At 31.2% G+C, this 26,169-nt stretch overlaps 1 protein-coding gene across 2 annotated transcripts in view; it reads left to right on the forward strand.

Moving 5' to 3' along the window:
• The window catches only part of LOC129969380 (retinal-binding protein-like), a 50,788-nt gene extending 25,295 nt beyond the window's left edge, over nucleotides 1-25,493 (forward strand). For both annotated transcript variants that reach the window (XM_056083934.1, XM_056083933.1), the window contains exons 5-13: nucleotides 776-838; nucleotides 3,249-3,342; nucleotides 4,831-4,931; nucleotides 7,064-7,148; nucleotides 9,616-9,696; nucleotides 13,128-13,214; nucleotides 18,391-18,497; nucleotides 20,871-21,183; nucleotides 25,299-25,493. In XM_056083934.1, the coding sequence (XP_055939909.1) occupies nucleotides 776-838; nucleotides 3,249-3,342; nucleotides 4,831-4,931; nucleotides 7,064-7,148; nucleotides 9,616-9,696; nucleotides 13,128-13,214; nucleotides 18,391-18,497; nucleotides 20,871-21,183; nucleotides 25,299-25,396 (1,029 nt within the window). In that variant the 3' untranslated portion in view covers nucleotides 25,397-25,493. The remainder of the gene's footprint in view (nucleotides 1-775; nucleotides 839-3,248; nucleotides 3,343-4,830; nucleotides 4,932-7,063; nucleotides 7,149-9,615; nucleotides 9,697-13,127; nucleotides 13,215-18,390; nucleotides 18,498-20,870; nucleotides 21,184-25,298) is intronic.
• The last annotated feature ends 676 nt before the right edge of the window (nucleotides 25,494-26,169 follow it).

Here is a 26,169-nt window from a genome sequence, read left to right on the forward strand (position 1 = left end):
TAAAATATTTTTACGCTTGAAATGAGAATAAGAAAAGGGATTCATTTCGCTTATTTGATAAATTAAATTAAATTAATTAATAAATTTGGTTAATTAATAATTAAGTAACAAATCAAGAAACACCATTTTGTCTGAGATAAAGAACAGAAACCTCTAAATTTCTGACTTACTATAAAAATTTGTCAGAACTTATGCCAACCTACATAATTTCAGACAAAGATTGATACATTTGGTATGAATCATACTTCCCACGGCCCTAGAAAGGGTTAATCTAAAACATAGTTAAGTCATTTTATTGATTTTTTTAAATATTAAATTTCTGTATTCTCTCAAAATTGGAATTATTTATTAATTTTTCTATTTCTTCCTAATATGCTAGTATTTTGAGACAGAATAGACATTTCCTTCCTCGATGATAATAATTACTTTAAATATTTTTTTAGGCAAATACTAGATTCATTAATTTAATTAAATCTTATTTCTATTCTTATGGCACCATCGGACAATAAATTTCAAAAAAGTTGATTCCATAATATTTATAATGATGAAATAGAAACTAGAGATTAAAAAAAAATAGGAAATAAGTGAAATTAAATATTTCTTATGTATTGATGCGCTGATAAATATTCATTTTTGAAATCTATTATTATTAAATTTATTTAAGTAAATTTCGATACATGCACAAAGTACTTTTTACGCTGCAGCATAGGCTCATAATGTGTTAGATAATATAAAAATTTTCCCGCAATTTATAAACTTTCCTGTTTATTTTCAGCACATAATGTGGAGAAAGGAATTTGGTGTAGACACAATTTTAGAAGATTATAAACCCCCAGAGGTAAGTTTATTGTTGATCATATTGCTACAACACATGTATAAACAAATTGCTTGTAATAAATTACTATAAAATTCTTTGATATTTCATGATCCAATTATTAATCTTTCATGAAGTATAGACTTGAGGTTTCTAGTTGTTCACCCTAATGTGAAAAATTTCCTACAATAGATACAATGCTCCCCGAAATAGGATGAAATTATTACCCATTGATAAAGCTTAAGATGCAACCCCTTATATCAGCAGAAATTGTTCGTTTGATAATAATTCTTAAATTTGCCAGTTTTCTTTCTCTCATTGTCTGAAAAATAAATCCGTTTCAGGCCTCCAAGTTCGTCATACCTTGATCTCTTAGACATTTTTGTGGTAGACTTTATTCATACGATAAAAATATAATTATATTCGTGATTACCGATACTCAATTAGATCACCAAATATATGCTCCAAGTCATCGTCGGTGCTGGAGTCACCTTTAACGCATATGGTAGTTTCAGAATATCATCATATCTGGCCATCGGAAAATTATGTTATTGCAGACTCAGAAATTATATAGTAACATTTAACTTTATGCAAGTTAAAAAAAAATATATATTTAATTCTTACTTTTTCATATGCGAAGTGTACAAAGGGAAAATATTGTACAAAAAATGCAAGCTCGAAAAAATTGAAACACTATGTCCCTAAATCCGAAAGATATATTTTTGGGAAAATATTTTTCTCTCTATTAAAACGATAATGAAAAAAAATATTTGAACTGAAAAGATGAAATTTGGCATATATCTTTGCATTAAATCTATATTTCACTATCAAATTTTGAACGAAATCTGTTCAGACAAAGTCTGTATATCCTACTGTCAAAATTCATGTTAAAACTACAAAAGAAAAGCAACTAGAAAATTAAAAATTGATTCAAATTGTTACAAATCTGTGAAGTTGCTGTTCATCGCGGTTAGTTGAATCACTAGAAAGACCGTTTTACGATCAGCCTTGTTGGGAGGTCTGTCAATACTGCTACGTTGAGTAATGGCGGGGGGGGTCGGCTGTACACAAGAAGAAGCCCTGTTGAGTGCTGATCGGGTAACGCGTCATTTGGCGACTTGACGACGAATTTTGCGACTTTCGCGACAATATAGATTTTACTGGAAACTTCGAGAATTTTAACGATTCATCCAATAGGAACTGAGATAAGTCTGAAAGGGTTCTCGGACCGCCTCCCGGGCTATAAAAGAATATCAGTCAGTCCTCTATAAAAGGATGTCAGTCTCAAACTGCAATTAATCAGAGTTGGAGTCAAGTAACGAGTCGTCGAGATAACGAAGCAACGACGGAATAGTCCAGCGTTGTGTGAATCTCAAGCGATTGCTGAACTGAGCTGTGTGCTGAGTCCTGGCGTTTATTATAGAAGCAGCGTCGTGTCGTGTGAGGAGTATCCAGTCGTGTAGTAGTGAGTCGGTAGCTGGTGACTGTCATCGTCTCGGCTGTATATATTTGTCTTATGTCTATTCGTCGCCTTTGTGTATTCGTGTCCTTTGTGTTAATGTCGCTGTTTTCTAATAAAGGACTGTTTGTTTGTACATCGACCAACAAATCTTGAAAGAACCCCCAAACAGAAGTAGTAAATCCGTAACAATATATTTAGTATTTAAAGTGTAGAATCGAAAGTGTAATTTAGAATTCGGACCAAATCTGTGAAGGAATTGACCGTCTACTGGTATATATTGTCTCATGCATGTAAGCACTGTAACTTAAAAATGCAATGACTTAATTCAGTAAAATTTTGTAGATTATCGTTTGATTACAATTGCAGTAACATTTTGGTTTTCTTATACTTATTTATTAACCACATCCAAGCTGTTAATTGCTAAAGATCACGCAAATATATGGTAACTATTGTCCACTAACAACACACCATTAATAATACAAATGTACAGGTTTACTTTTTTTGCAGAGTATTCAATTTTTATGTGAGGGTCTCTGGAAATAAAAATCTGAGCATTCATGGAGTTCTTAACTTTTCTCAATGTCCGCATTTTACTGCAAGTGTGATGAGTAGAACAGCACCTCTATTTGAGAGTATGCGATATAGTTTCAGGGAGACCTCTCCTCCTGGTTTCATATAACTCTCTTTATTTTTTAATCTTTCCAAAATCGAACTAAGAACATTAAATTCTTATAAATATTAAATAAATCTTATTATAGATAGTATTTTACCTCATTCAAATCAGATTTTATGTCATTAATTTACAGATTAAATGTTATTTCAAGGACTGTCTTCCTTTTTAATTTCTTTTGGTGCTTCCTTATACTTTTTTTTACAATTATGCTAGCATCTTTGCTAAGTACTCTGTATATATCACAAAAAATTTGAATTTGAATATGTTACATGTAATTGAATTTATATTTCTTTTTTAAGTTTTTAGTTAAATATGCTCCTGTGAGTTTTATATGCTTCGATAAAGATGGATGCGTTGTTCGGGCACATGATTGTGGTCGGGTGGACTCAAAAGGTATGCATATTGTTGATGTTTCTAAAAGGAAAAATAAACACTACGTCAATAATAATTGTAGTTCAATAACTAGTTTCTGAACCATAGTGACTCCTACTCTTATTTAGTAATAGGAGCATAGGATTAATTTGTTTTAGTTAGCATTTAGTTTTTGCTCCTATTACTTTTATTTAGTAAAATATTCTTGAAGCATTAACATTTTATACGTAAAAGTCCTTTTAACCACGATTTAAACTGTCTAGAAGTCTAGATACAGCCTTCTGTAGGATTTCGATAATTTTTATTCTATAATAAATCTCGGGAAATCTAGATATGTATCAACATGCACTGATTCCCTATTTTTGAAAGAAATCTCAAATCATTTGTTCAAATCGTTCCGAGTTTTGGACTTCCATGAGTTCGAAAAAAAACATTTAGGGGAAATGGCCGTCTATCTATGGCAAAAGATAACTCAAACATGTCTTGAAGTATGTGAACGAAATGCGATATATAGTTTTTACACTTAATTTGGAGATTTCTATCTAATTGCGAGCAAAATCATTTCATGGGAAGTTATGCCCGGCTGTTTGAATATTAGATAATACGATAACTACAAAACGAAGAGAGCTAGATAGATAAAATTCGATATGAAGAATTAACATCTATAGTCAAGACACCTATCCAATTTTGAGTCAAATCCAACAAAGGGGTGGTTGTCTGTCAGTCTAAACCTCTAGAAGTATTTAAGCAGACGTTCTGGCATAGGTGCAGCGCGTCTTCCTCGTGATCTAGGCGTCCAGGGTTCGAGCCCTGCTTCGGGCATCGTTGTTCTTCATCTGTTTTCTATCTGTGAGGTGAGTGAATGTTCCCCATTGTAAAAAGGAGTTATGCAAGAGAATGGGACGCATGAAGTAGCTAAGTCGCGCTGTTAGCCCTAATTGGCACTACTGAAAAAACAAGAGACGTTCACTAGGCTTAAATCGCTGACAGATAACTGTCAGTGGGCTTGTAAAGTGTCATAAGAACAGAAGTATTTAAACGCGATAATTCAAAAACGGAATTATTTAAATACATCAAATTTAGTGCAGGATTTTGTGACTACAAGTTAGTTTGGGGTCAAATTTCTGTTTCAATTGAGTTTCAAAAACGTATCTAAGACGCAAATTTCGTTTTCGGATACTATAAACTGCATGACAAGGATAATTCACTCAAAAATTCGCCGACGATCACACAGTGGATTCACTAAAAATGCTAACTTTACGCCAAAAGTTAATATTTCGTAACTATCGTATGCCAATGCTATGAGAAACAGGATAACATCTTTGTCACGAAAAAATTTGCGGAAGGCCATTCCGCTGGTATTAACTAATTATTGTTTCCTTTTTGTGTTCTCTTTTGACTCACAAGAATTTAGATTTTGTTTACATGGTCTTTGTTAACATTTTATAATGAACAAATTTTTCTGATTGTGTTTGATGTGTTTTTCAATGCGTCTTCCATGTTTTTTAGGTCTTGCAAGTGCAGTGAAGCAAACGGAAATCCTGAAGTACATGATTTATATTACTGAGCTGGATAAAGAACGCATGATCAAATTAGATGGAAAAGGAAAAGTACCGTAATAACTTTATTTTTGTGATCTAATTTTAATTCCAATTTTTATTATTAGATGCATAATTTGCTCTTACAATGCTGAAATTTTATAAAAATTATTTTCCTTTATTCTTTAACGCAATTCACATTATTTATATATATAACATATCTTGACAATTAATTTTATTTACTATTGGGGTATCCGTATATACAAAATTTATTAATAGATACATAAGAAGAGGATTTTAATAAGTAATAACAACGATAAAAGCATAGTTACAGTCAGCAAATGAGTCTAAAAAAATAAAAAAATAATTACATTAAAAATCTCAACTTCTTTCATAGGAAGTAGATAAATAACATACAAGTAAAAAATTTTAATAATATGAACGAAATTATTATATTATTATTCATTTTTAATATTTTTCCTTGAAATAAAATTAGAATTTTTGCTTTGAAATAAAAAACAATTAACCATTTAAATTGCCATTTTTTTCAAGTCATATTATGTTAAAATATTTTTAGGCTTGAAATTAGAATAAGAAAAGAGATTCTTTTAGCTTATTAGATAAATTTAATTTGATCAATTAATTAATTTGGTTAATTAATAATTAAGTAACAAATCAAGACACATCATTTTATCTGAGATAAAGAACTAAAGCATCTGACTTACTAAAAAAAATTTCAAAAAATTTGTCAGAAATTTGTTTGGTGGGAAGCATATTTCCCAAGGCCCTAGAAAGGGTTAATTTGATATCAAGTGTTTCAGTTAGGGATAAAAAAAAAAGACTTAAAATTTGTTCTGTCAAATATCATTATAGCTTTATAAGGTGAGAAGTAAATTCTTTAAAAAGTAAAAATTTGGAAAAAATATTCTTCACTTAAAAAGTAAAAAAACGAACATTTTGAAATTCCACTTCAGTGAAGGGTTATATGGAAGGAAAAAAGTGCTAAAAAGTTCAGACTGACATTTATTTTTTAAGTATTAGTACTATCTAGAGTACTTTTCTATAAGTTAGGAATCGTGATTTGTTAAAATGTTATTTTAAATGTGATTTTCTTGATCCAGATGGTATCATGAAGTTTTATTTTCAAAAGAAAAAATCCTGAAAATTAAATTAAATGTTGACATATTGTTTCAATCATCCATTTGGAATTCATTTTCCAATGACCGTTATATTCTCAAACACTCATTTTTAAAGTTATTAAAGACTTTTTTTTTTTCTAAATTTATTCTTCAACACGTTTTTTTTTTTTTTTTCCTTTTGTTTTTTTAATTGACGTTTATGATACCTTTGACGTTTTGAGATTTTGAAACTACTGCTTTAGAAAATGAATTCTCGTTCGCTGCTCTAATTGGGACAAAATAGAAATGCACTTCTAGGCATTTTTCAATAATCCTACTTTTTCTTGAAAAATCGAATTTTTCAAATTTTTACCAACATACTTAAGTGGAATTCCTAAAATATTAAACAAATTTTTAAAAATATATATTTTTCAAATTTTCATTTTTTTAAAATTACTTTTTAACTATTTAAATATTTCTAACCCTCTCCGAGTAATAGTTTGAAACAAATTTTTAAACAAATTTTAATTAAACAAATTTTTAAAAACCTCTCCGAGTAATAGTTTTTGATTTTAACCCTAAAACCCAATGTCTCAAAAGATAGATGATAATAAGAGTTACATTTACAAAGAAGATTCTTTAATAAAGCAAAAAATCTTAAAACCTTCGAATTTACTATATATTGTTTCATTTTCTTGCATTTTACTAGTATATCATATTAATATTTTACTAGTATTATGTAGTTTATGTACGTTCAGTAGTATCGTTTTATGTTTATTCAAGGCATTACAATATTTTTATAAAGTTATAAAGCCAGAATAATACTTACAAGTAGAGTTTTACTCACATAATATTTGAAGGCTAAAATAATATATCTACTTATTTAATCGTTTTATTTTTTTTGTTAAAAATATGATTGGTAAAATTCTCATGTTTATTTCCACGATATATTTATTTTCCTAATTTTTTTATTCGTTACCAACAAGTTTTTTTTTTTTTTTTTTTAAATATACACAAACAACTTGTCAATTACTTAACACAAGCGATTTTGTGTTAAAAAAATAGCAATATATCAAACATTTTCAGAAACGTATGGAACTTGGAAAACCTGTACTGTCACCAATTTATGATTTTGACGAACTGACATATGCAAAAGCTGTAAGTGTGAAAAGTAAGTAATATTTACCATTCTGAAATATTAATATTTATTTATAGTTGGCCATATAATTATAATATCATTTTTATTAATGTCTACTTACTTTGTATCATTGAAAACTATTTATTTAATATGAATAATTATTAGAAAAAAATATATTTATTTGTTTATGCCAACATTATGATTATTGGGTTTTTTAGAACAATTGTAAAAATTCCTTATAACATATTCATATGATTTATATATATATATATATATATATATATAGGTTCGAAGCAGTGAAGAGACTTGATATTTTTAATTTCGTTTTATTCTCTCTTTAATATCCATCTCGGGAAAGCAATTTATTTACAAGCAAACGCAGTGAGACACAAAAGCAGAAGTAAGAAAAGAAGAAAAAAGGGGACGAAACAAATTATCACTAGTCTTATATAACATTGGATTTCTGGCCATGCACCAATTCAATACACGTGGTGACCTTTGACACCTTTTCGAGGGCACCAAAGTATCATTTTCATTTGAAATGCAGTTCTGATGGCGCATTAGTTTTACAGAGGAATTAATTAAACCAAAAGTGGAATTGAATCCCGAAATAAGAGAATGTTTTAGAATGAAGTTACTATGGGCTAAATTAAGATAAATTCTTTGAAATTAATTAAATTGAAATTAGAATTAAAATGTCATTACATAAGAATAAAAATTATAAAATTAATTAAGATTTAGGTGAGATCTACACGTACCCATATTAACTCTATTTTGCAACATTCACCTATTTCCTGATATTTATATATATGAGGCTGCTTCAAAAATAATAGCATCATAGCTTACCTTCTTATTATAGTGTAACTTCGGGACCATAAACGCTATTTTGCTTTCTAAAGATAGTTGAGATTGACTTTATTAATTGAGTGAGTTGAGTTGAGTTGAATTAGACTTTATCCTGTAAAATCATTTTGAGGCATTTCTTTATCTTTTTCTCAAATTGAGAAAGACAAAACATTGAAGATTCTAAAACAAATCATCATCGAAATTTTAATAATTTTCTAGTTTTTCACACATTTCTAAGTACATTTTGTAGTGATATTTGTCTATTCACATTAAATTTCAAAAACGAAAAAAGTAGATGAACAAAATTTCAGATCATGTTTGCATTGAAATTGCAACATGATCTGAAATAGCCGTGTGGATATTGGAGCGGAGTTTTGGCTTCAGTTCTTGAAGAGTACGGGTTTGAGGATAAACTCCACGAAAGACCCTCTGTCTTTATTTACAAATTTCATGTTTATTAAATGCATCGAAAATGAAACTTTGTATTTTGGACATGGCCCAGAAATTTAGAAAGGAAATTATGAATCGAGTACCGTTTTCTCTATCAGACAACAGTGCAAAATTACGAACTTTAGTACCGTTTTCTCTATCAGACAACAGTGCAAAATTACGAACTCTAGTACCGTTTTCTCTATCAGACAACAGTGCAAAATTACGAACTCTAGTACCGTTTTCTCTATCAGACAACAGTGCAAAATTACGAACTCTAGTACCGTTTCCTCTATCAGACAACAGTGCATTACGAACCGCGAATTACGTTAATGTAAATCTAGTTATATATCTCACCGAATTCTTTCACAAAGTTTATAAACCTGTATATAAACTGATGATTGAATATCGCTTTCTCACTCTGTATGTGTATATAGGCGAACGCGATACTCAAATCCGTGTTGTTGCTGGTTGGAATTTGTATATGATTCAGACTTTCCAGACGAAAAGATTCCTTTTTTTCAAATATTTTTACAAGTAAAGTCTCCACAGACATTCACACAGATATTATAGATATTTAACCGCTAAAGTATGTTTTTTGTCTTTGAGAATTGGATGAAAGTACTTGTCTTGCTATACGTAATTTTTACGAATGTTGTTGTGACTTATGGCACTTTACAAGCTCGCTGACAGCTATTTGTCAGCTGTTTAAGCCGCGTGAGGGTCTTTTATTTTTTCAGTAATGCAAACTAGGCCCAAGAGTCAGTCACTTCACGAGCCACATTCGCTTGCACAACCCCGTTTTGCAGTGGGGACACATTCACACATCTCACAGATAGAACACAGAGGAAGGACAATCATGCCCGAACTGGGACTCGAATCTGGAAAGCTCAAATAGCGGGGAAGACGCGCTACCCCTTTGCCAAGATGCCGCCAATTTTTAAAAATTAATTACATATACGTTTTATCGAAATATTAAATTTTAGTAAGACAATTTCAAGTCATAAATTTCCGATTAATAGTCAGATTTATAAGTAACTAAAGATATACGAAATTTAAGGATAATTAAAGGATTGAATTAATAATACATTGTTTGCTTCATTGATATTTCTTTGTGTTTACACCAAATCTATGTACTCAAATTTTGAATACTTTAAATTGTAATTGTTAGAAAGATACTGGTATGTTTTTTTTTTTTTCATTTTAATATTTGTTATTTTTTTAGGTTTACAACTTATAACTGCCTTTCTGAAATTGTTTATTGACAATTATCCTGAACTTTTAAAAGTTATAACAGTCATAAACGGTAATTAATTAATTTATTATTTATTACTGCAACATTTTTTTATTAAATTTATAATAATGTTTAACGTTTGTACATAATATTCAATATACAATATGCATTATATATAGATTAATTAATTAAATTTTTTTTTCATAAAATTGGTAACGAAATTACTATTGTTATTGGTCGGGCTTCTTTATCTTGAATATATTGATCATCAGCTAAGGAAAAAATTGTGGAAGAAGCATTTGTAGCAACAAAGAAAATGATTTGAATTTCACTCCAACAATTAAACTTTATTGCAAAATGCATTTTTTAAGATAGTTTGTAAATAGGTAATAGAAAATAGGAAAAAAAATATGCCTGAAATTACACTAGATAATTATTGTAAGAATTAGAAATAATTGAAATCATAAATTTCTAATTTTTATGCCATGCAAAAAAATTTTTTGCTGTAATATTCTCGGAATCACCGCCGACAAATACCAAAATTTTGCTTAACTTTTAATTTATTAAAAATTAATCCTAGTTAAAATTTCAAAATAATTCTTCTTAGGTGCACATTTTTTACGTTCCACAGTATGTATATAATGGATTTGACAGTTGTAGATTAAACAGTCTGATCTGTAGAGCGACAATACATACATAAAGTTGAACTTTTTTTAACGATTTCTCACCAAATGTGGTAATTCTAATTTTGCTCTGTCATTCAAATTGGCGGACTTTGGCGAATTCTTTTAATGTTGATGCAATTTGAGGGTTCTTGAGAAGAAATAGGACATTATTTTTAAGTCTTGCCTTTGTTTTCTTTTCATTTATGGTTTATTTTGCCTATGTAATGTCCAGGAATTCAGAAAAACAATTGATGCAACACTCATGATGAAAAATGAATTTGGCTTAATCTACTGTATGACAACCCGTGATTAAAACCTTATGCTGTGCTTCAAACATTTTAGCAAACTCTGTTCAATCTCAAATCGTTTACAAATACGGCTTTTAAATGGAAACTGTTAAATCATTCTGATTAATCTTAAAATCAATCTATAAAGTTTACGAAATGCCTGCTTTAAATGAAAGTTTACGAAATGCCTGCTTTAAATGAAAGTTTACGAAATGCCTGCTTTAAATGAAAGTTTACGAAATGCCTGCTTCATTTAACATATTAAATGAGCTAAAATCTACATTAAAGTGTCTCTTAAGTTTCTCTTTTATATGGTAACCCATAAAAAGCAAAATAATTGTTTTAATAACTCTATTGCTCAGTTGTTTACTAATATGCACCTAATACTTTGACAAATTTTCATTGTTGTCATACTTGGTTGTTTGAAGTGGCTCATCAAAATATATTTTTAACCAGTTTTTGATACCTAAAATTACATTTACGATAATATCGATAATAGATTATAACTCCATTGAATCGATGGAACATTCACCAATCCTGACGAAATATCTATTTCTTAGATTCTTAAGAGATCCGCCATACCATAATTACCAAACATTTGGTTTAGTTTAGTTTAGTTATATTAACATCCCGTTGTAAGGCAACGCCAGGGCTATTTTGGGACGGACCTCGTCATTTTGAACCGCGGTCAGTTGGCGAGGACGACACCTGAGCTGGCACCCTCCTACCCACTCCACACCAGCGGGAGGACGTTTGGCATAACGGATTTAAAGTGCAACAGATCCCCTTACACGATGGTTCTTCGGTGGAATCGGGTCTCGTACCTGAAACCCTACGGCTCACAAGCCGAGACCTTACCATCAGGCCACCACGGCCCACCAGACATTTGGAAAAAACAGAAATGAAAACATTATAAAAGTGACACCATTTTCATAAGGATATTTTGATTTAAATGCGAACTACAAATAATGAAACAATGGTGATTTGCAAAGTGAGGAAGCGATAGCAATTTACTAAGCGACGAAACAATAGCAATTTACCAAGCGATGAAACAGTTCATGCTTCAGACCTAACGATTTTTTTATGAATCATATCTATTTGGCAATCTGATTCAAATGTTCGGGATGACTCAACACTTTTTGAAATAGAAGAACGAAAATTTGGAGGTCTGAAAAAAAATTGAAAGAATAAGAATTTGAATAAAATCCATCAACAAAAAAAAATCTCTCCCACTGCCTCTCCGAGTAAGGATAGCAGATAGAATAGCTAAAAAACGTAAAGAATTAAATCCATGGAATTTGGCACACAGTTTTAGCATCTAAATACAAGTCTATATCCGATTTTAAATGAAATCTGCCTATGGGCTGATGATTTGTTGGTCTGTTCATTCGCACGCATGTAAACGCAATAATGAAAAAGGCAAGATAAAGGAAATTTGGAAAACATTTTAGCCCCTAAATTGCAGAGAAACATCAAACTGGAATTAAATTAATCAAGGAAATGACCATATATTGGTCTCATATACATAAATGCGTTGCCCTGAATAGGCACTAAATTAGATAAATGAAATTTGGTGTGCGTCCTTGTTACTACAATTTTAACTATATGCCAAATTAATTTCAGTTGGTTAAAAAAAAGCATCCAAAATTCAAACTTCTGTTTCCTCTCTTTTCTACGAAGCATATAACATAACATTTATATGTAGTACATTTTGAGCAATTGCACCTGTTACAATTTTTACCAAGATTTAAACTGTTTAATGTGGGGGGAGGGTGGAATGAGCCTATTTTTGAGAGGGGAGAGAGCGGTTGAAAAAAGTTTGGGAGAAATCACGGTCGCTAATTTCTTTTGAATTTTAATGGCTGAAGTCCATTAATGAAAAGAAAACTCTTTTATCTTTAACGCTATTTTATAATCTAATCTGCATATTTCATAATATAAACTGCATATTTCATAATTTAAAGTGTAGAGAAAAAAACTAGCTTGAATCAAATTAGTCAAGGATTTGAGCATCTATTGTTCTCAATATTATTTTATCTCAAATACTCAGTGAATTATCTAAACAAAATTTGGTGTTTAAAAACTTGCTACTAAAATTTTAACTCTAATGCCAAAATTAATTTCAGTTGGTTGAAAAATAAAATCGTCCAGAATACAAACTTGTTTTTCCTCTCTTTTCTACGAAGCATATAACATAACATTTATATACAGGACACTCTGAGCATTCGTATTGATTACAATTTGGCTCAAGATATACATAAAATGTTAAGGTGTGGAACGGATTTTGCCTATTTAGAAGGGGGCAGGGGGAGTGTTGAGAAAGTTTGGAAGAAACCATTGCCGCTGGTTTCTTTTGAATTTTAAGCCTGAATGTCATTAAAAAGTAAACGCTTTTATCTTTCTAAAATACTTTATTTATTGCAAACTAAAATTCAATAATAAGCATTTTATAATTTTTACTCTTAAATTATAGCTAACAAATATTCTAATTAAAACGCTATTAGCTAAAAATGTTATTTAATAAGTGTTTCTTATTATTTTATATTTTTAGCCCCCTTCTATTTCTCATGGATCTATGCCGCAGTGAAACCAATCCTTCCGCCTAGAGTCATTGACAAAGTGCGAATCTATGGCTCAGGTAGTGTTCTTTTAGTAACTGTCTTACATGTATTTATTTGTTTGAAAGGTGTGAATTCATGCTCATTTACTATAAAATAAGCCGTTCCGCCATATTTTTGAAATCCATTACACTTAATAAGGAAGGAGAGAATATGGCGTAACAAGGCATAATAATATAACCTGCATTTTATTATTATATGGCTCATTCGATATTTAATTTCACTATTCATTTACAAGCATAATCTGTATGGATTATGCTTGTAATGGATTTTATGCTTGTAATGGCGCAATTATGACACGGATCAGTTCTTTTTTCTATGGAAATATAATTATTTTAAATATCTTGTCTCAAAGTCAGTCTAGAAAATCTAAATGAAAATAAAAGTTTTTAAATATTAATATAAATTTCCAAATACTTGCATGAATGTGGGTCTTAAAAGAAAATGAATTTTCTTAATTTTAAAGTCATTTGATTGAATAAGTCAGAGCAAATGAAAAAAGAATGGTAATATAAATTTCAGAAAATTATATTAGTTAAAACTCACTTTGATGTAATGTTTATGAAAGCAATATTTTGTGGATTCTGTATAATTGGTCCAATTTGTTTCTTAACAGTGAAACAAATGCTTTTAAAAAATCTCATGAAATTAATTTAAGAAATGTTTCTTCATTCTTCAAAACAGTGATTTATGAGTTGAATACTTGAATTAAAATTGAAATGAAAGAACAAGTAATGGTCCCATGGAGAGAAATCCAAGCTATATGAAGGATGCAACGCACATTCAATATTTAGTTCCACCAGTACATCCTTTCAGAAATGATCAGTGCAACAAAAAATATTTCTCAAGAGAAGTTAATTAAAATGCAATTCTTAGAAGAAGAAACATCTGCTTTATCTTCAAATTACCTGAGTTTTAGGTAGATTCCAATAGGAAGAATACCTATTAGAAAGGTTCTCATGACAAGACTTTGGGAAAATTTCTTTAGTTCTTCACCAATCATGATTCCTAGAACCCCAAACCGTCCTTCGATCAAAAGTTTGCATATATGTATAATGCTTATATAAACGTATAACATTTATATAAGCGTAACATATAACGAACTCAAAACCACCTATCATTCAAAAGTTTATGCGTATAATCCATATATATGTGCATAACGCTTTGTCCATGTTATCTTGTGAACATGAGTGCAATTTTGTTTGGATTTTAACTGGCTTGGAACATATTGTTAGGAATGTAAAAATGTTAAACAAGTTCGTAAATGATCCATCTAGCTCAAAGGGGGTGGAAATAGTGGGGAATTGTTATTTTCATTTTACTATAACTTTCTGACCCTCGGGGGGGGGGCACCTCGAAATGAGGATGAGATGCTTCCGGCATGGTGGTTGGATCTCGCCACCCTGGATTGTACACTAATAGGTGGGGAATCTGGCTCCTCCCATCGATGACGGGACGTACTGCCTTCGGGGAGGGTTGTACCGTGGCCGGTGACGGCCCTTAGGACTCAACCACAGTTCCCGCCAATTGCTGTTGTGGCGGTCCGGTCATTCAGTTTTATGGTTTAAATCCGTGTGCCTTAGGGCGGGTCGGAGAGTTAGATGGTTGCTATAACTTTCTCAATATTGAAGATAGAAAAATAAATCCAAACAGCCAAATTAGCGCCTTATTAGATGAACTACTTTTGAATTTTCGATAACTGCAATTTCTTAGAAGTTAAGAGCTATCAGAATTTCTTTTTAAAAAAATATATATGAGTTCCTTTTTCTTTTCTCTTATACAAAGCGTGCCAAAAAAAAAAAAAAATAATAATAATAATAATAATTTTCAAAAAATTCTGACTTTAGTTTTTTTACAAATTTTTTTGAGCGCGAAGCATTTTTGGAAACATATTTTTTTAAAGTGTGACGTCTATCGACCTGTTTTCTTATGAACATGATAACTTCAAAACCCTTTAAACTAGATATATGAAATTTGGAATGTCTTCTTGAAATTTAATTTGTAGATTTCTTGCAAATTCTGAGCGGAATATTTTGCATGCTTTCTAGAAAACTACCCGTTCTCTTAAGCTTCAAACTATAGCTTGCAGAGCATCTTAAATTCTTAAAACTAAAATAATACTCCAAGCAATTTAGAATTCCATCGACTTGTTTATTTTTTCAACATAACAGCGTATATTACAAGCATTGCCAGATTCCAGAAGGTTTACAATTCCTCATCAGCTATTATACAAAAAATAAACAAAAGAATATTAACAAAATATGTTTACCAAAGAAAAAATCGTTTGCTTTTACTTTTTAATAATATTTTAACAGAATAAAAATAGTAGCAGTTATAAAATGTCTGAAAAAGAATCGTCTGCTAAATGTCGATTAACAGATTTAGATTATGATATTTACCGAACAGAATACTTCCGGATGAAGTCTATTTGCCCGACTGTCCAAATACATTTGAGGACAGTTTCTAAGTACAGTGAACTTCAAACTGCAAAGAACCAGTTGAATAAAATTTAGTACATAAATGTAGCTTATGGAGTTCGATCTGTATCAAATTCTAAACGAAATTCGACAATAAGTAACATTCTATTGGTATATCCATATACATATAAACGCTGGGACTCCAAAACTCAGCGACTTAGATATCAATGAGATTTGGTATTGACTGAAATTATAGCTGTATATCACATACTGATTTCATTTGGAACTTTAAAAATAAAAATCTGAACACTTATGTAGTTTATGACTTTACATAAGTTCCAAAATTTTATATGAATCCATTACACCTTTATAAAGGAGTACTATACAATAAGGTATTGGAGAGATTATTCTCGCTGATTCAGTTCTATCTTCAGCTAATATAAGTTGTAAATTAGATAAGACGGGAAGTCAGCCATTTGACTCCGACCTCTCACGAAGACACACGGATTTAAACCATAAAACTGAATGACCGGACCTCTGCAACAGCAACACTGGTGGGAACTGTGGTTGAATCCTAAGGGCCATCACCGGCCACTGTACAACCCTCCCCGAAGGAAGTACGTCCATGGGAGGAGTCAGATCCCCCACCTATTTGTGTACCCTCCAGGATGGCGAGACCCAACCACCATCCCGGAAGCATCTCATTCTCATTTCGGGGTGCCCCGCGGGGGTCTAGATAAGACGAGAAAAATTTAATATGATTAGAGGGAAAGCAAACAACCTGCATGAGATGGGTAATTTCAATGACCTAGTGATACAAATGTACGGTGTATAAAAAAAAGTGTCATGATTTTTTATTGTTCATAATCTAAAAAGATTAAAATAAAGTACTTTTAACCAGCTAATCTCACTTGTCCGAAGCCACATGGAAAAATCTGAATGACCGCACCACCGTAATAGAAACACTGGCTGGAATCATGGTTGAGTCCTAAGGGCCAACACCGTCCACGTAAGAAGTATGTCCCGTCATCTATGAGAAGAAGCCAACCCCCACTTTTTCTGTATCCACAAGAGTTATGAGAACCAACTACCATACCGGAAGCTACTCATCCTCGATTATGAAGTACCCTCAATGGTAGATTATCTATACTTATATAAAGCTCAATGTGTGTGTGTTTTGGCGCTCTACAGGCCAGACCGTTCGACCTACAACTACCAAATTTGGCACATGCACACCTTGGAGATCGGGAATGTGCACCTGGGGTCCCGTTTTTCAAATTTTTAATTAGAACTTTAATTATTAATTAAAAACTAACTTTCCCGCCAAAAAAATCTTTTCATTTCCCCACCGTCAAATAAGTAAGGCATCAGTTTTTTTCCCACGCTAAAGAGGCTAGGCTTAAGAAATTTTCGGCAGATTATTTCAAAGGATTCTGTTTATTTTCTTAATGTTTGATGGATTTAAAATTAAACATTGTTAGTTAATTGATCTTTCAGATTCATTCTGAAGTACTTTTGAATTAAAATAAAACACAATAAAGGACATTAAAAATTTCTAATCTGCATAGCGTTATCCCAACTGGAGTGGAAAATTCACGCATTTGCGTTACCATAATTGGCGTTGAAAATTCACGCATGCGCATTGTGTTCTGATTGTTGACAACGGATACGGACTTGGTTTTGAAGGTTTAATATGTTTTCGACAGATTATTTCAAACGATTCTGTTTATTTTTTTTAGTGTTTGATGCATTTAAAACTAAACATTGTTAATGAATCGATCTGTTCACGATGAATGTGAGAAAATTTTGTTGAAATCTTCTTGAGATATTATATAAATTTAAAAAAATATTCTTTAATGCCCATAAGGTTTAAATACTCAGCGACTCTGTTTTCAGTACTCATATCTTAAAAGAAATGCTTCGTTTCAGTAATATATATATATATATATATATATATATATATATATATATATATATATATATATATATATATATATATATATATATATATATATATATATATATATATATATATATATTGCAGTTTAATCATTTCCACTTTAAATCATAAATTCTACTGGAGCTAACAGAAAATGAGAGAGATACATATTACGTTATGGATGAAGGCCTTTATAATATTTTGAGTGAATTATATCACTATCAAAATTTGAAGTTTTAAAATATTTTAATGAAGAAGCAATTAAAATGGGAGTTCCATAAAATATTTATATATTAAAATTTTAACGTGCATTAAGATTGGCGAACCGGCTGGTCGCCAAAGGAGGTTAATAATGAAATAAAATAATATGTGTCTTTAATCTATAATGTGAATCAAATATTGCTCAAAATGTCGACTTCAAATTTATTTTAATTTTAATTTCGAATTTCGCAAATGCAGCCATCACTTTTCTTTCTTCTTTTATTTATTTCTGCTCACCATTATCCCTTAGAATGTCAAATTTTAGATAACTGAACTCAAAATAGTTAGAAATAACCTAGAAATCAGATTTAGAAGATTTATGAACAGTTTTAATATGTATAAATGTATAAACAAAATTGTTCTTATATCTCTGTGTTTTACACTTTTAATTTTTATGTATTCATAACAAAGATATGCATCGAAGTATATAAGATTAAGATATTTGCAAAAATATGCGGTCAAACCTTTAATTTTCCTGTCATAACAAACCATGTATTCTATGGCTTGTTCCGTATCAAATCGATTCAGAATGACATGTTTTCCTTAAAATTTTTTTTATTAATCTTTCACTTGATACAGATGGTTGGAAGGAGGTACTGTTAGAGGACAGTGATGCCGACGATCTGCCCGCATATCTTGGCGGGACCAGAACGGATCCGGATGGAAATCCTCTATGCGAAACTTTTGTGAGTATTCAGATTCATCCATAAATAGTTTTCGGTTCAGTTCAGTTATATTAACGTCCTGATTTAAAACAACACTAGGGCCATTTTGCGATTAACCTCGTATTTTTGAACCGCCATCGGATGATGAGGACGACATTTGAGCTGACAAAATTTGAAAGATTTTTGATGAATGATTAGAGTTATATTTCCAACAGAATGTTCCAGGTCTTCAAACTATCCTAATATATTTCTAAAACGATTGATTACATTGTCTAGTCTTTCCATAATGCATTTCGTCCCAAGTTTAGTTATATTAACGTCCCGTTGTAAAGCAACACGAGGGCGATTTGGGGACGGACCTCGTCGTTTTGAACCGCGGTCAGACGACGAGGACGACAACTGAGCTGGCACCCCCCTCTCCACGCCACATCACACCAGCGGAAGCACGTTTGTCATGACGGATTTAACGTGCAACAGACCCCCTTACACGACGGTTCATCGGTGGAAACGGGTGTCGAACGTGAAACCTTACGGCTCACAAGCCGGGACTTTACCACCAGGCCACCGTGGCCTTCATTTTGTCCCACGATAATATATAATTTTATGTAATAGAAGTCTTGGCTCTTATTTTACAATACATGAGTGTTTTAGAAGTAAATTATTAATGGTTCACTAATCTTTAAATATGAACAATGAAAGGAATCAACGCCATGACACAGTTATATGACAAACTTTATTATGCGTTTTCTTAGATAGATACTTATAGGAAGACTACCTATTGCATTAGTTCTCATGACAAGAAGTCGGGAAAATTTCTTCAGTTTTATTCAACGATCATGGACCTAAGAACCAAAAACCACTGTGAAAATCTCGGAGGAATTCATAAATGACCCATCTAACTCAGGAGGGAAGGGAATGGTGGGGGGAGTGGAATTTTGCATTTCACTGTAATTTTCTTAATATTGATGATAGAAAAATAGATTCAATTAGCCAAATCAATACTCTATTTAAACGAACAATTTTTGTATTTAAAGTTTTTCCAATTAGCCAAATCAGCATTCCTTTAAAACGAACAATTTTTGTATTTAAAGTTTTTCCATAACTGCAATATCTTATAAGTTAGGGATTGAAAGTTGATTTTTATACCCCAATTTCGACTGTTTCTAACATCAACAATTTAACAATTTATGTTGTTAGGTAGTAATTCAAATATAAAGGAATCTTACCTATGCTTTCCAGCTAGCCGAGAGGAATTTTTTAAAGCCTACAACTAATGTCGCTCTCTATTACACAATATGCATGTGTGTATCAAAAAATTCTCATTGTTTTTGTATTTTAGCAGGATAGATTTTAATCATTTTTCTTTATTTAGATGATTTAAAGCAAAAGAAAAAAATGTTTACAAGAGAACAAGTCTGTATTAAAAAATCCTGGATTATCAAAAACTAGGATTGTAAAAATTTAGAAAACATTTCATAAGCTGTAAATAAAATTGCATGATATTTAATTTAATTTTTTTCTTATAAACTATTGCTTTTATTAACCAATTTATAAGAATTTTTCAAACAAATAGTTTTAGCTCAATTAATTAATTATATATTAAAATGCATCGTTGTAGTTTACATTATATTTTCCTAATAATATTATAATATTAACCAGAATGACGGATTCGATTCAAAAGTAAATAGAAAAAAAATGTTAAATAAGCGATAATGTATTGAAGCTTCAGAAATAGTCTATACTAATAATACACATGAATTTGTCTGTGTGTATGTTGGCACTCTGCAGGCCAGACCGTTTGACATACAGATATGAAATCTAACATTTATATACTTTATAGGAAGAAAATGCTTAGCTAGAAGTGATTTTTTTTTTAATTTTGATTACTTAAATATTAAGCTAAACTATGGAATTTTTTAAAATTTATTTATTTATTGTAATAATTTGGGAAAATAAAATAACGGAAAATTAAATGTTATATCGTTTTAAAATTTAAGAAATTTTCTTCTAAATAGCTGCATTATTTATACTATTATATTACATTTAATAGTGCTGCTTGTTTTTTATTACATTTAAACAATTTAACGAATTTGCTCGAAGAGCTACTTAGGCACCAAATATGACTAGTAAATAATAAGATAAAATATTTTCATTCGTGTTCATAAATTTGTAAAATGCTCACGCTGTCCAATTGCTTTGAGAGAAAGGAAATATAATAAAATTGAAAAGAAACGTCCAGTTAATTTACGACAAGTGATCAATGTTAGATATCCACAAATAATTTTTGAAGATCAATGCACATGCATATCTTTTCTAAATGATCTTTCAAAAAAATGTTCCATTTTGTTTCACGTCACTTTGCTGCAATTTATGATTTTTCATTTCTTTATGAAGATAATGCGTGGACAGACCATCCCAAAAGACTGTTACATGCAAAAGGGAAAGAAGAAATTAGCTCTGGAACCCGATGTACAAAAATTTACGGTGATGCCATTCTCCAAAGAAGAAATAACTTTCAAGGTGACGGAAGAGAATTCGTATCTAGAATGGGAATTCGAAACAAAGTCCAGGGACATCGATTTTTCTGTGCATTTCAAAGGAGAATCTGAAGAAGATTCAGAGCCCATAATGATCATTCCCAAACAAAGAATAGACACCTGTTATGAAACAGAAAAAGGATGCTTCAAATGTGAGAAACGAGGCAATTGTGAGTAGAATTCAATTTCACCTTTTTACTATAGTTTGAAGAACAGAAAATATTAATGTTATGTTTGTTTGTTTCTTATGGCACTTGCCACTGACAAGCCCGCTGTTACGAAGACAGCGATTTAAGCCTGAGGGGGAACGTCTCTCATTTTTTATAGCAGCGCCAACTAGGGCCAAGAGTACGACTTTGCCACTCACGCATCATTCATTCGCTTGCACAACCCCTTTTTACAGGAGGGCACATTCACACATCTCACAGATAGAACAACAGAAGAACAACCATGCCCAAACCGGGACTCGAACCCGGGACGCCCAGATCACGGGGAAGACGCGCTACCCCTATGCCAGGACGCCGGCATTAATGTTATAATTTATATAAACATTTATATTAGGCTCGCGTCCCTTAGGTAGCGAGTTCGAACCCCGCCGGCCGAAGAGTTCCCGCGTGTTTGGTGGCTGACGCGCGTATAAATCCGTGGTGGTCACAAAGTCCTCCATGTCGAGAGTAATACCACGAGGGGTACTGGATCAGGGGTGATCGTTCTCTGATTCAGGTCTAAATTACGATCTGTAGATAAGTGAATGAAGTGCGTTATTGATGTCCACCCCGTAAAACGGGTTGTGACGTGTGTGTAGCTAAGTCGTTCTCTTGGCCCTAGATGGCGCTACTATAAAAAAAGAGACGCCTCCCCACCGGCTTAAAATCGCTGTCTTCGTAACAGCGGGCTTGTCCATGGCAAGTGCCATAAGAAACAACAACAATATTTATATGAAAATACGTAATCTACATGCATAAAATTCTAACATACATAGCGCAGAAATGGAGCTTATTACTAATTGTCAAATTTGAACACTCGTATATAAGCAAAATGCCCTACAAATTTCAGGCTGCAGTCGTTGAACATCTTTACAGCTGCACTAAATCAAACGCTTCCCTTAGCTAATTAACAGGACTTCAAAATATTATTAAAACTGTGTTGAATATACTTTACCATATCACCAAAGAGGATATCCAGTTAGAGGAAAGACTATATAAAAAAATCATCTAATTGGCTTCAAACAGTGAAGCGCAAAAATAGGCTTAACCTTTGCTGGATAACGTGGCGGATTGTGATGAGCGAGGATAGAACCTGGGATCTTGTGGTTCGCAGCTCTGTAACATGGCCACAATACAAAAGCAATTGCCCGGGTAGCTTTGTTGTTAACTGGCTTACAAGCTTTCACCACAGACTCTTCCTCCAGTGAGTCGGAGGTGAGACGAACGATATGATTGTTGAGTGGTGATGTATTAGCTATTGATTCTAATGCGCCTGTACCCATTTGAGTAGCGCCAAGCGTTATGGCGAGCGTGTGTGGGTGAGTGTTTGCTGATGCTGCGTCAACTGAGTTTGACGACTTTGATAGCGGGTACATGGCGCCACAACATCTGTACGAAGGTTGATGGTTCATCGTCCAAGGTCACCAATGTGGCGGATTGTGATGAACGGGGATAGAACCTGGGACCTTGCAGTTCGCAGTTCAGTAACATGACCACAATACAAAAGTAATTGCCCGGGTAGCGTAGTTGTTAACTGACTTATAAGCTTTCAGCACATTGATAAGACTTAAGATTAATGTACTGTTTCTCGCCAAGCACGTTAAAATTATGCCAATAGTCCAAAAACTCCCTAAAAATCTACAATCCTGGGAGTGTACCAGAAATATTAATAAATGGTTTTTTAAAGTTGAAATAAAAAATGGGAACGATTATATTTGGCGAGAAATCACTCCAAATGTTTTCAATTTTGGCGCCGTATTTAAATCTTAAATCTAGCAGTAATAGTTATGACTTACCTATGACAAGTAATTGATACTAATATCTTCGAAAATGATTATATTATTAAAAAGGCTTTATGTACTATCTTAATATACAAAAAAGAGCCTTTTTAATGATATAAATTTCATTTCCATGTAATTTTTCATTTAATTTCAATATTATTTTTAATTGAATTTGATATACAATATTTGAAATAACATTTTTGAAAGCTATGATGGGATATCAACTCATCATAAAAACATTCAACCATGTGCTTTTGCCAATTATTAAATCCTGAGTCAGATTTTATTTCCCCTTTTATATCGTAAAACGTACATTTTGTATCGTAATGTACATCAGTAAGCTGTTTTAATTGAATTCATGCGAAATAGGCGTAAGAAATTATAAAGTGAAATGTTGTTTTAAGGAAATTCATCCTATATTAATAAATCAACAGTCTAAAAATTAAATAATCTAGGCGAACAAACTGATCGCCAAAGGCGGCTGATACGAATAAAACATTTATGGAGAGCCAATATATGAACATTTCCTTTTATTTTGTTATTATTATTTATTTAGTTATTCTTTAAAAGATTTCAATTGATATGAATATTTTTAAAAAATAAATTAATAATTTAATTTTAATAATCACCCCTGGAGTGATTATTCAGGGAAATCATATTCAAGACAAGTCTGGCAAATGTTGCCCATTGATCGCAAAATCTGAAATTCAGCACAGACTCTTGTGACTTACTGGACACAAGTATTTGCTTCAGATTAGCGGCTCTACAGTAACGTTATGAGAATTTGGTTGTGAATTGTTGTTCCCCGTTTACGAGTATGTCTCACCTTTTGGTATCATAAAAGTGTTTTCTGTTTGATTGAGTTTAAGGGGCCAGTAGACTTTGAAATAAGCATAAATAAACAGAAATGTGAAATTTTTTTTTATTATCAAATATATATTTATATTCAACTGAAATAGCTTTATAAAATATATTGTTCAATAAAATATAGACTTAAAGAGCCTAGAGAAAAAACAGTGCATTTTAATGGCTTTTCACAAAATTATATTCTAATTAGATTTGGATATTTTTCAAATGCTCCAGGTGTCTCAATTTTTGAGGATATTAAACAAAATTGATAATAAAGATTTCGGTTAAACTTGAAAAAAATAGAGTATATATTTTATGTTTCAAATTTTTTTTAGATATTTAAAAGTCAATTTTAGTTCAGGAAAGCATAAAATTCTTATGAAAATATATATATTATGCGTGTGCATAAAAATATTTCTAAAAAATTAACTATTACAATTAATTTCTTAAAAAATTAATTGTAATTAGAAAATTAAATACAGTTTTCTTCTTCGAAATAAATTTATATAAGATAATATGGTAAAATTTAAAGTCGCCAGAAATATTTTAAAAATTATTTTTAAAAAAATATATATGGTAAAATAATATGGGGATAATATGGTAAAATTAAAAGTCACCAGAAATATTTTAAAAATTAATTTTTTTAAAAATAATATATTTTGTTTAAAAAGTTTTTTGTTAGATATGTTGTTGTGTGTGTTGTGACTTATGGAATTTACAAGCCCGCTCATGGTTATCTGCCAACGATTTAAGCTGAATGAGCGTCTCTTGTTTTCTCAGTAGCGCCAACTAGAGCCAAGAGTATGACTTAGCTACTCATACGTCACAACCCTTTTTTACGGGGCGGACATCATTCATGCATTTCATTCACTCATCCACAGATCGTAATTTAGACATGAATCAGAGAACGATCACCTCTGAACCAGTACCCCCAGTGGCATTACTCTCGACATCGATGACTTTGTGACCACGGCAGATTTATACGTGGGCCAGCCACCACACACGGGGAGAGTCTTTGGCCGGCAGGGTTCGATAGATAGATATTTGACGTATATATATTTCAATACATGTGCATAAGAAATTCCATTCTATGAGAATGGAATTCCATTCCTAACTTAACAGAGTCCATCGTTCCCTTAAAAGCATATTCAAACAGAAATGGTTGGAAACAAGCAATGAATTTTGAGGGCAACTTAAAATTTAATTAGGAGTAATTATGAAACAATATAGGAAAGAAAGAGAAGAGATAAATGATTGAAAATACAACAGTATATTAGAGATATATAATTTTATCTATATTTACTATATTTATAATAAAAAAGAGACTTACAACATACAAGTTTCAGTTGTTTAGCAAACTGTAGCTTTATAAAAATAATAAAATAAGCATTTTTAAAAATCTTATTTTCGAAATCAATACACTTGAATAAAATATTATTTTTCTTTCAGATATAATTGTTTTCAGCAACACTTTCAGTTGGATCCGATCAAAGGAAATTTATTACAGAGCTGGAATCAAAAATCAAAAGAACAGCTCAATACTCTAATCGACTGAACATCCATTTCAGATTATTCGACTTCAGTCGAAATGTTGAAAAGTGTCCTTGTATAGTTTTGTTTTTAAATAAATATATACTAAGTGTATTTAGTGTATTTTAACTGGTATATTAATTTTGCGGTTTAGAGAAAATAAACGTTTGAACTACAAAAAAAATCATTAAAATGCGTTGGAAATTTTCAGTTAGTCCGACATCTTAATGGAATGAAATTATTACGCATGCAAATTAAAAAAAATACATGTACTGCGAAAAAACATGTTAAACTGAAGAACATACCACGAAATTAATCTTTAAAGAGAGACATTTTTTTAAATTTTATTTTTATTGGCAAAATATACGTGATTGAATTATTTGATGAAACAATGGAATAAATTGAATGAATTTGAATTTTATCTTAATAAAAACTTTTTTGTAGATTATCTGTCGAGTTAAATATAAAACGCTGTTAAAATTAAAGAAAAAATTGAAGGGAAATGATGTATCATTAAAATAAGAATTTTTTTTTATGTTTAAGGTAGTTTATTACATTAATCATATTTGTGAGATAATATTTTCAGAATATATAAAGATTATTTACATATTTTAGAAAGATTTCCAAGAATAATTTTCAAAAACAACAAATACTTTGAAATAAAAATTTGTGGCAACAGCTTATTATTGGAAGTAAGAAATATCGCCTGCTACTTTTAAATTTATTCTTTTTGCAAAATATTGCATTTAAACAAGCGGTGTGTGAAGAGATATTTTTTGCGTTTTCTGAA

Source organism: Argiope bruennichi, chromosome 5 (genome assembly GCF_947563725.1).
Source record: "Argiope bruennichi chromosome 5, qqArgBrue1.1, whole genome shotgun sequence".
Taxonomy (NCBI): Eukaryota; Metazoa; Arthropoda; class Arachnida; order Araneae; family Araneidae; genus Argiope; species Argiope bruennichi.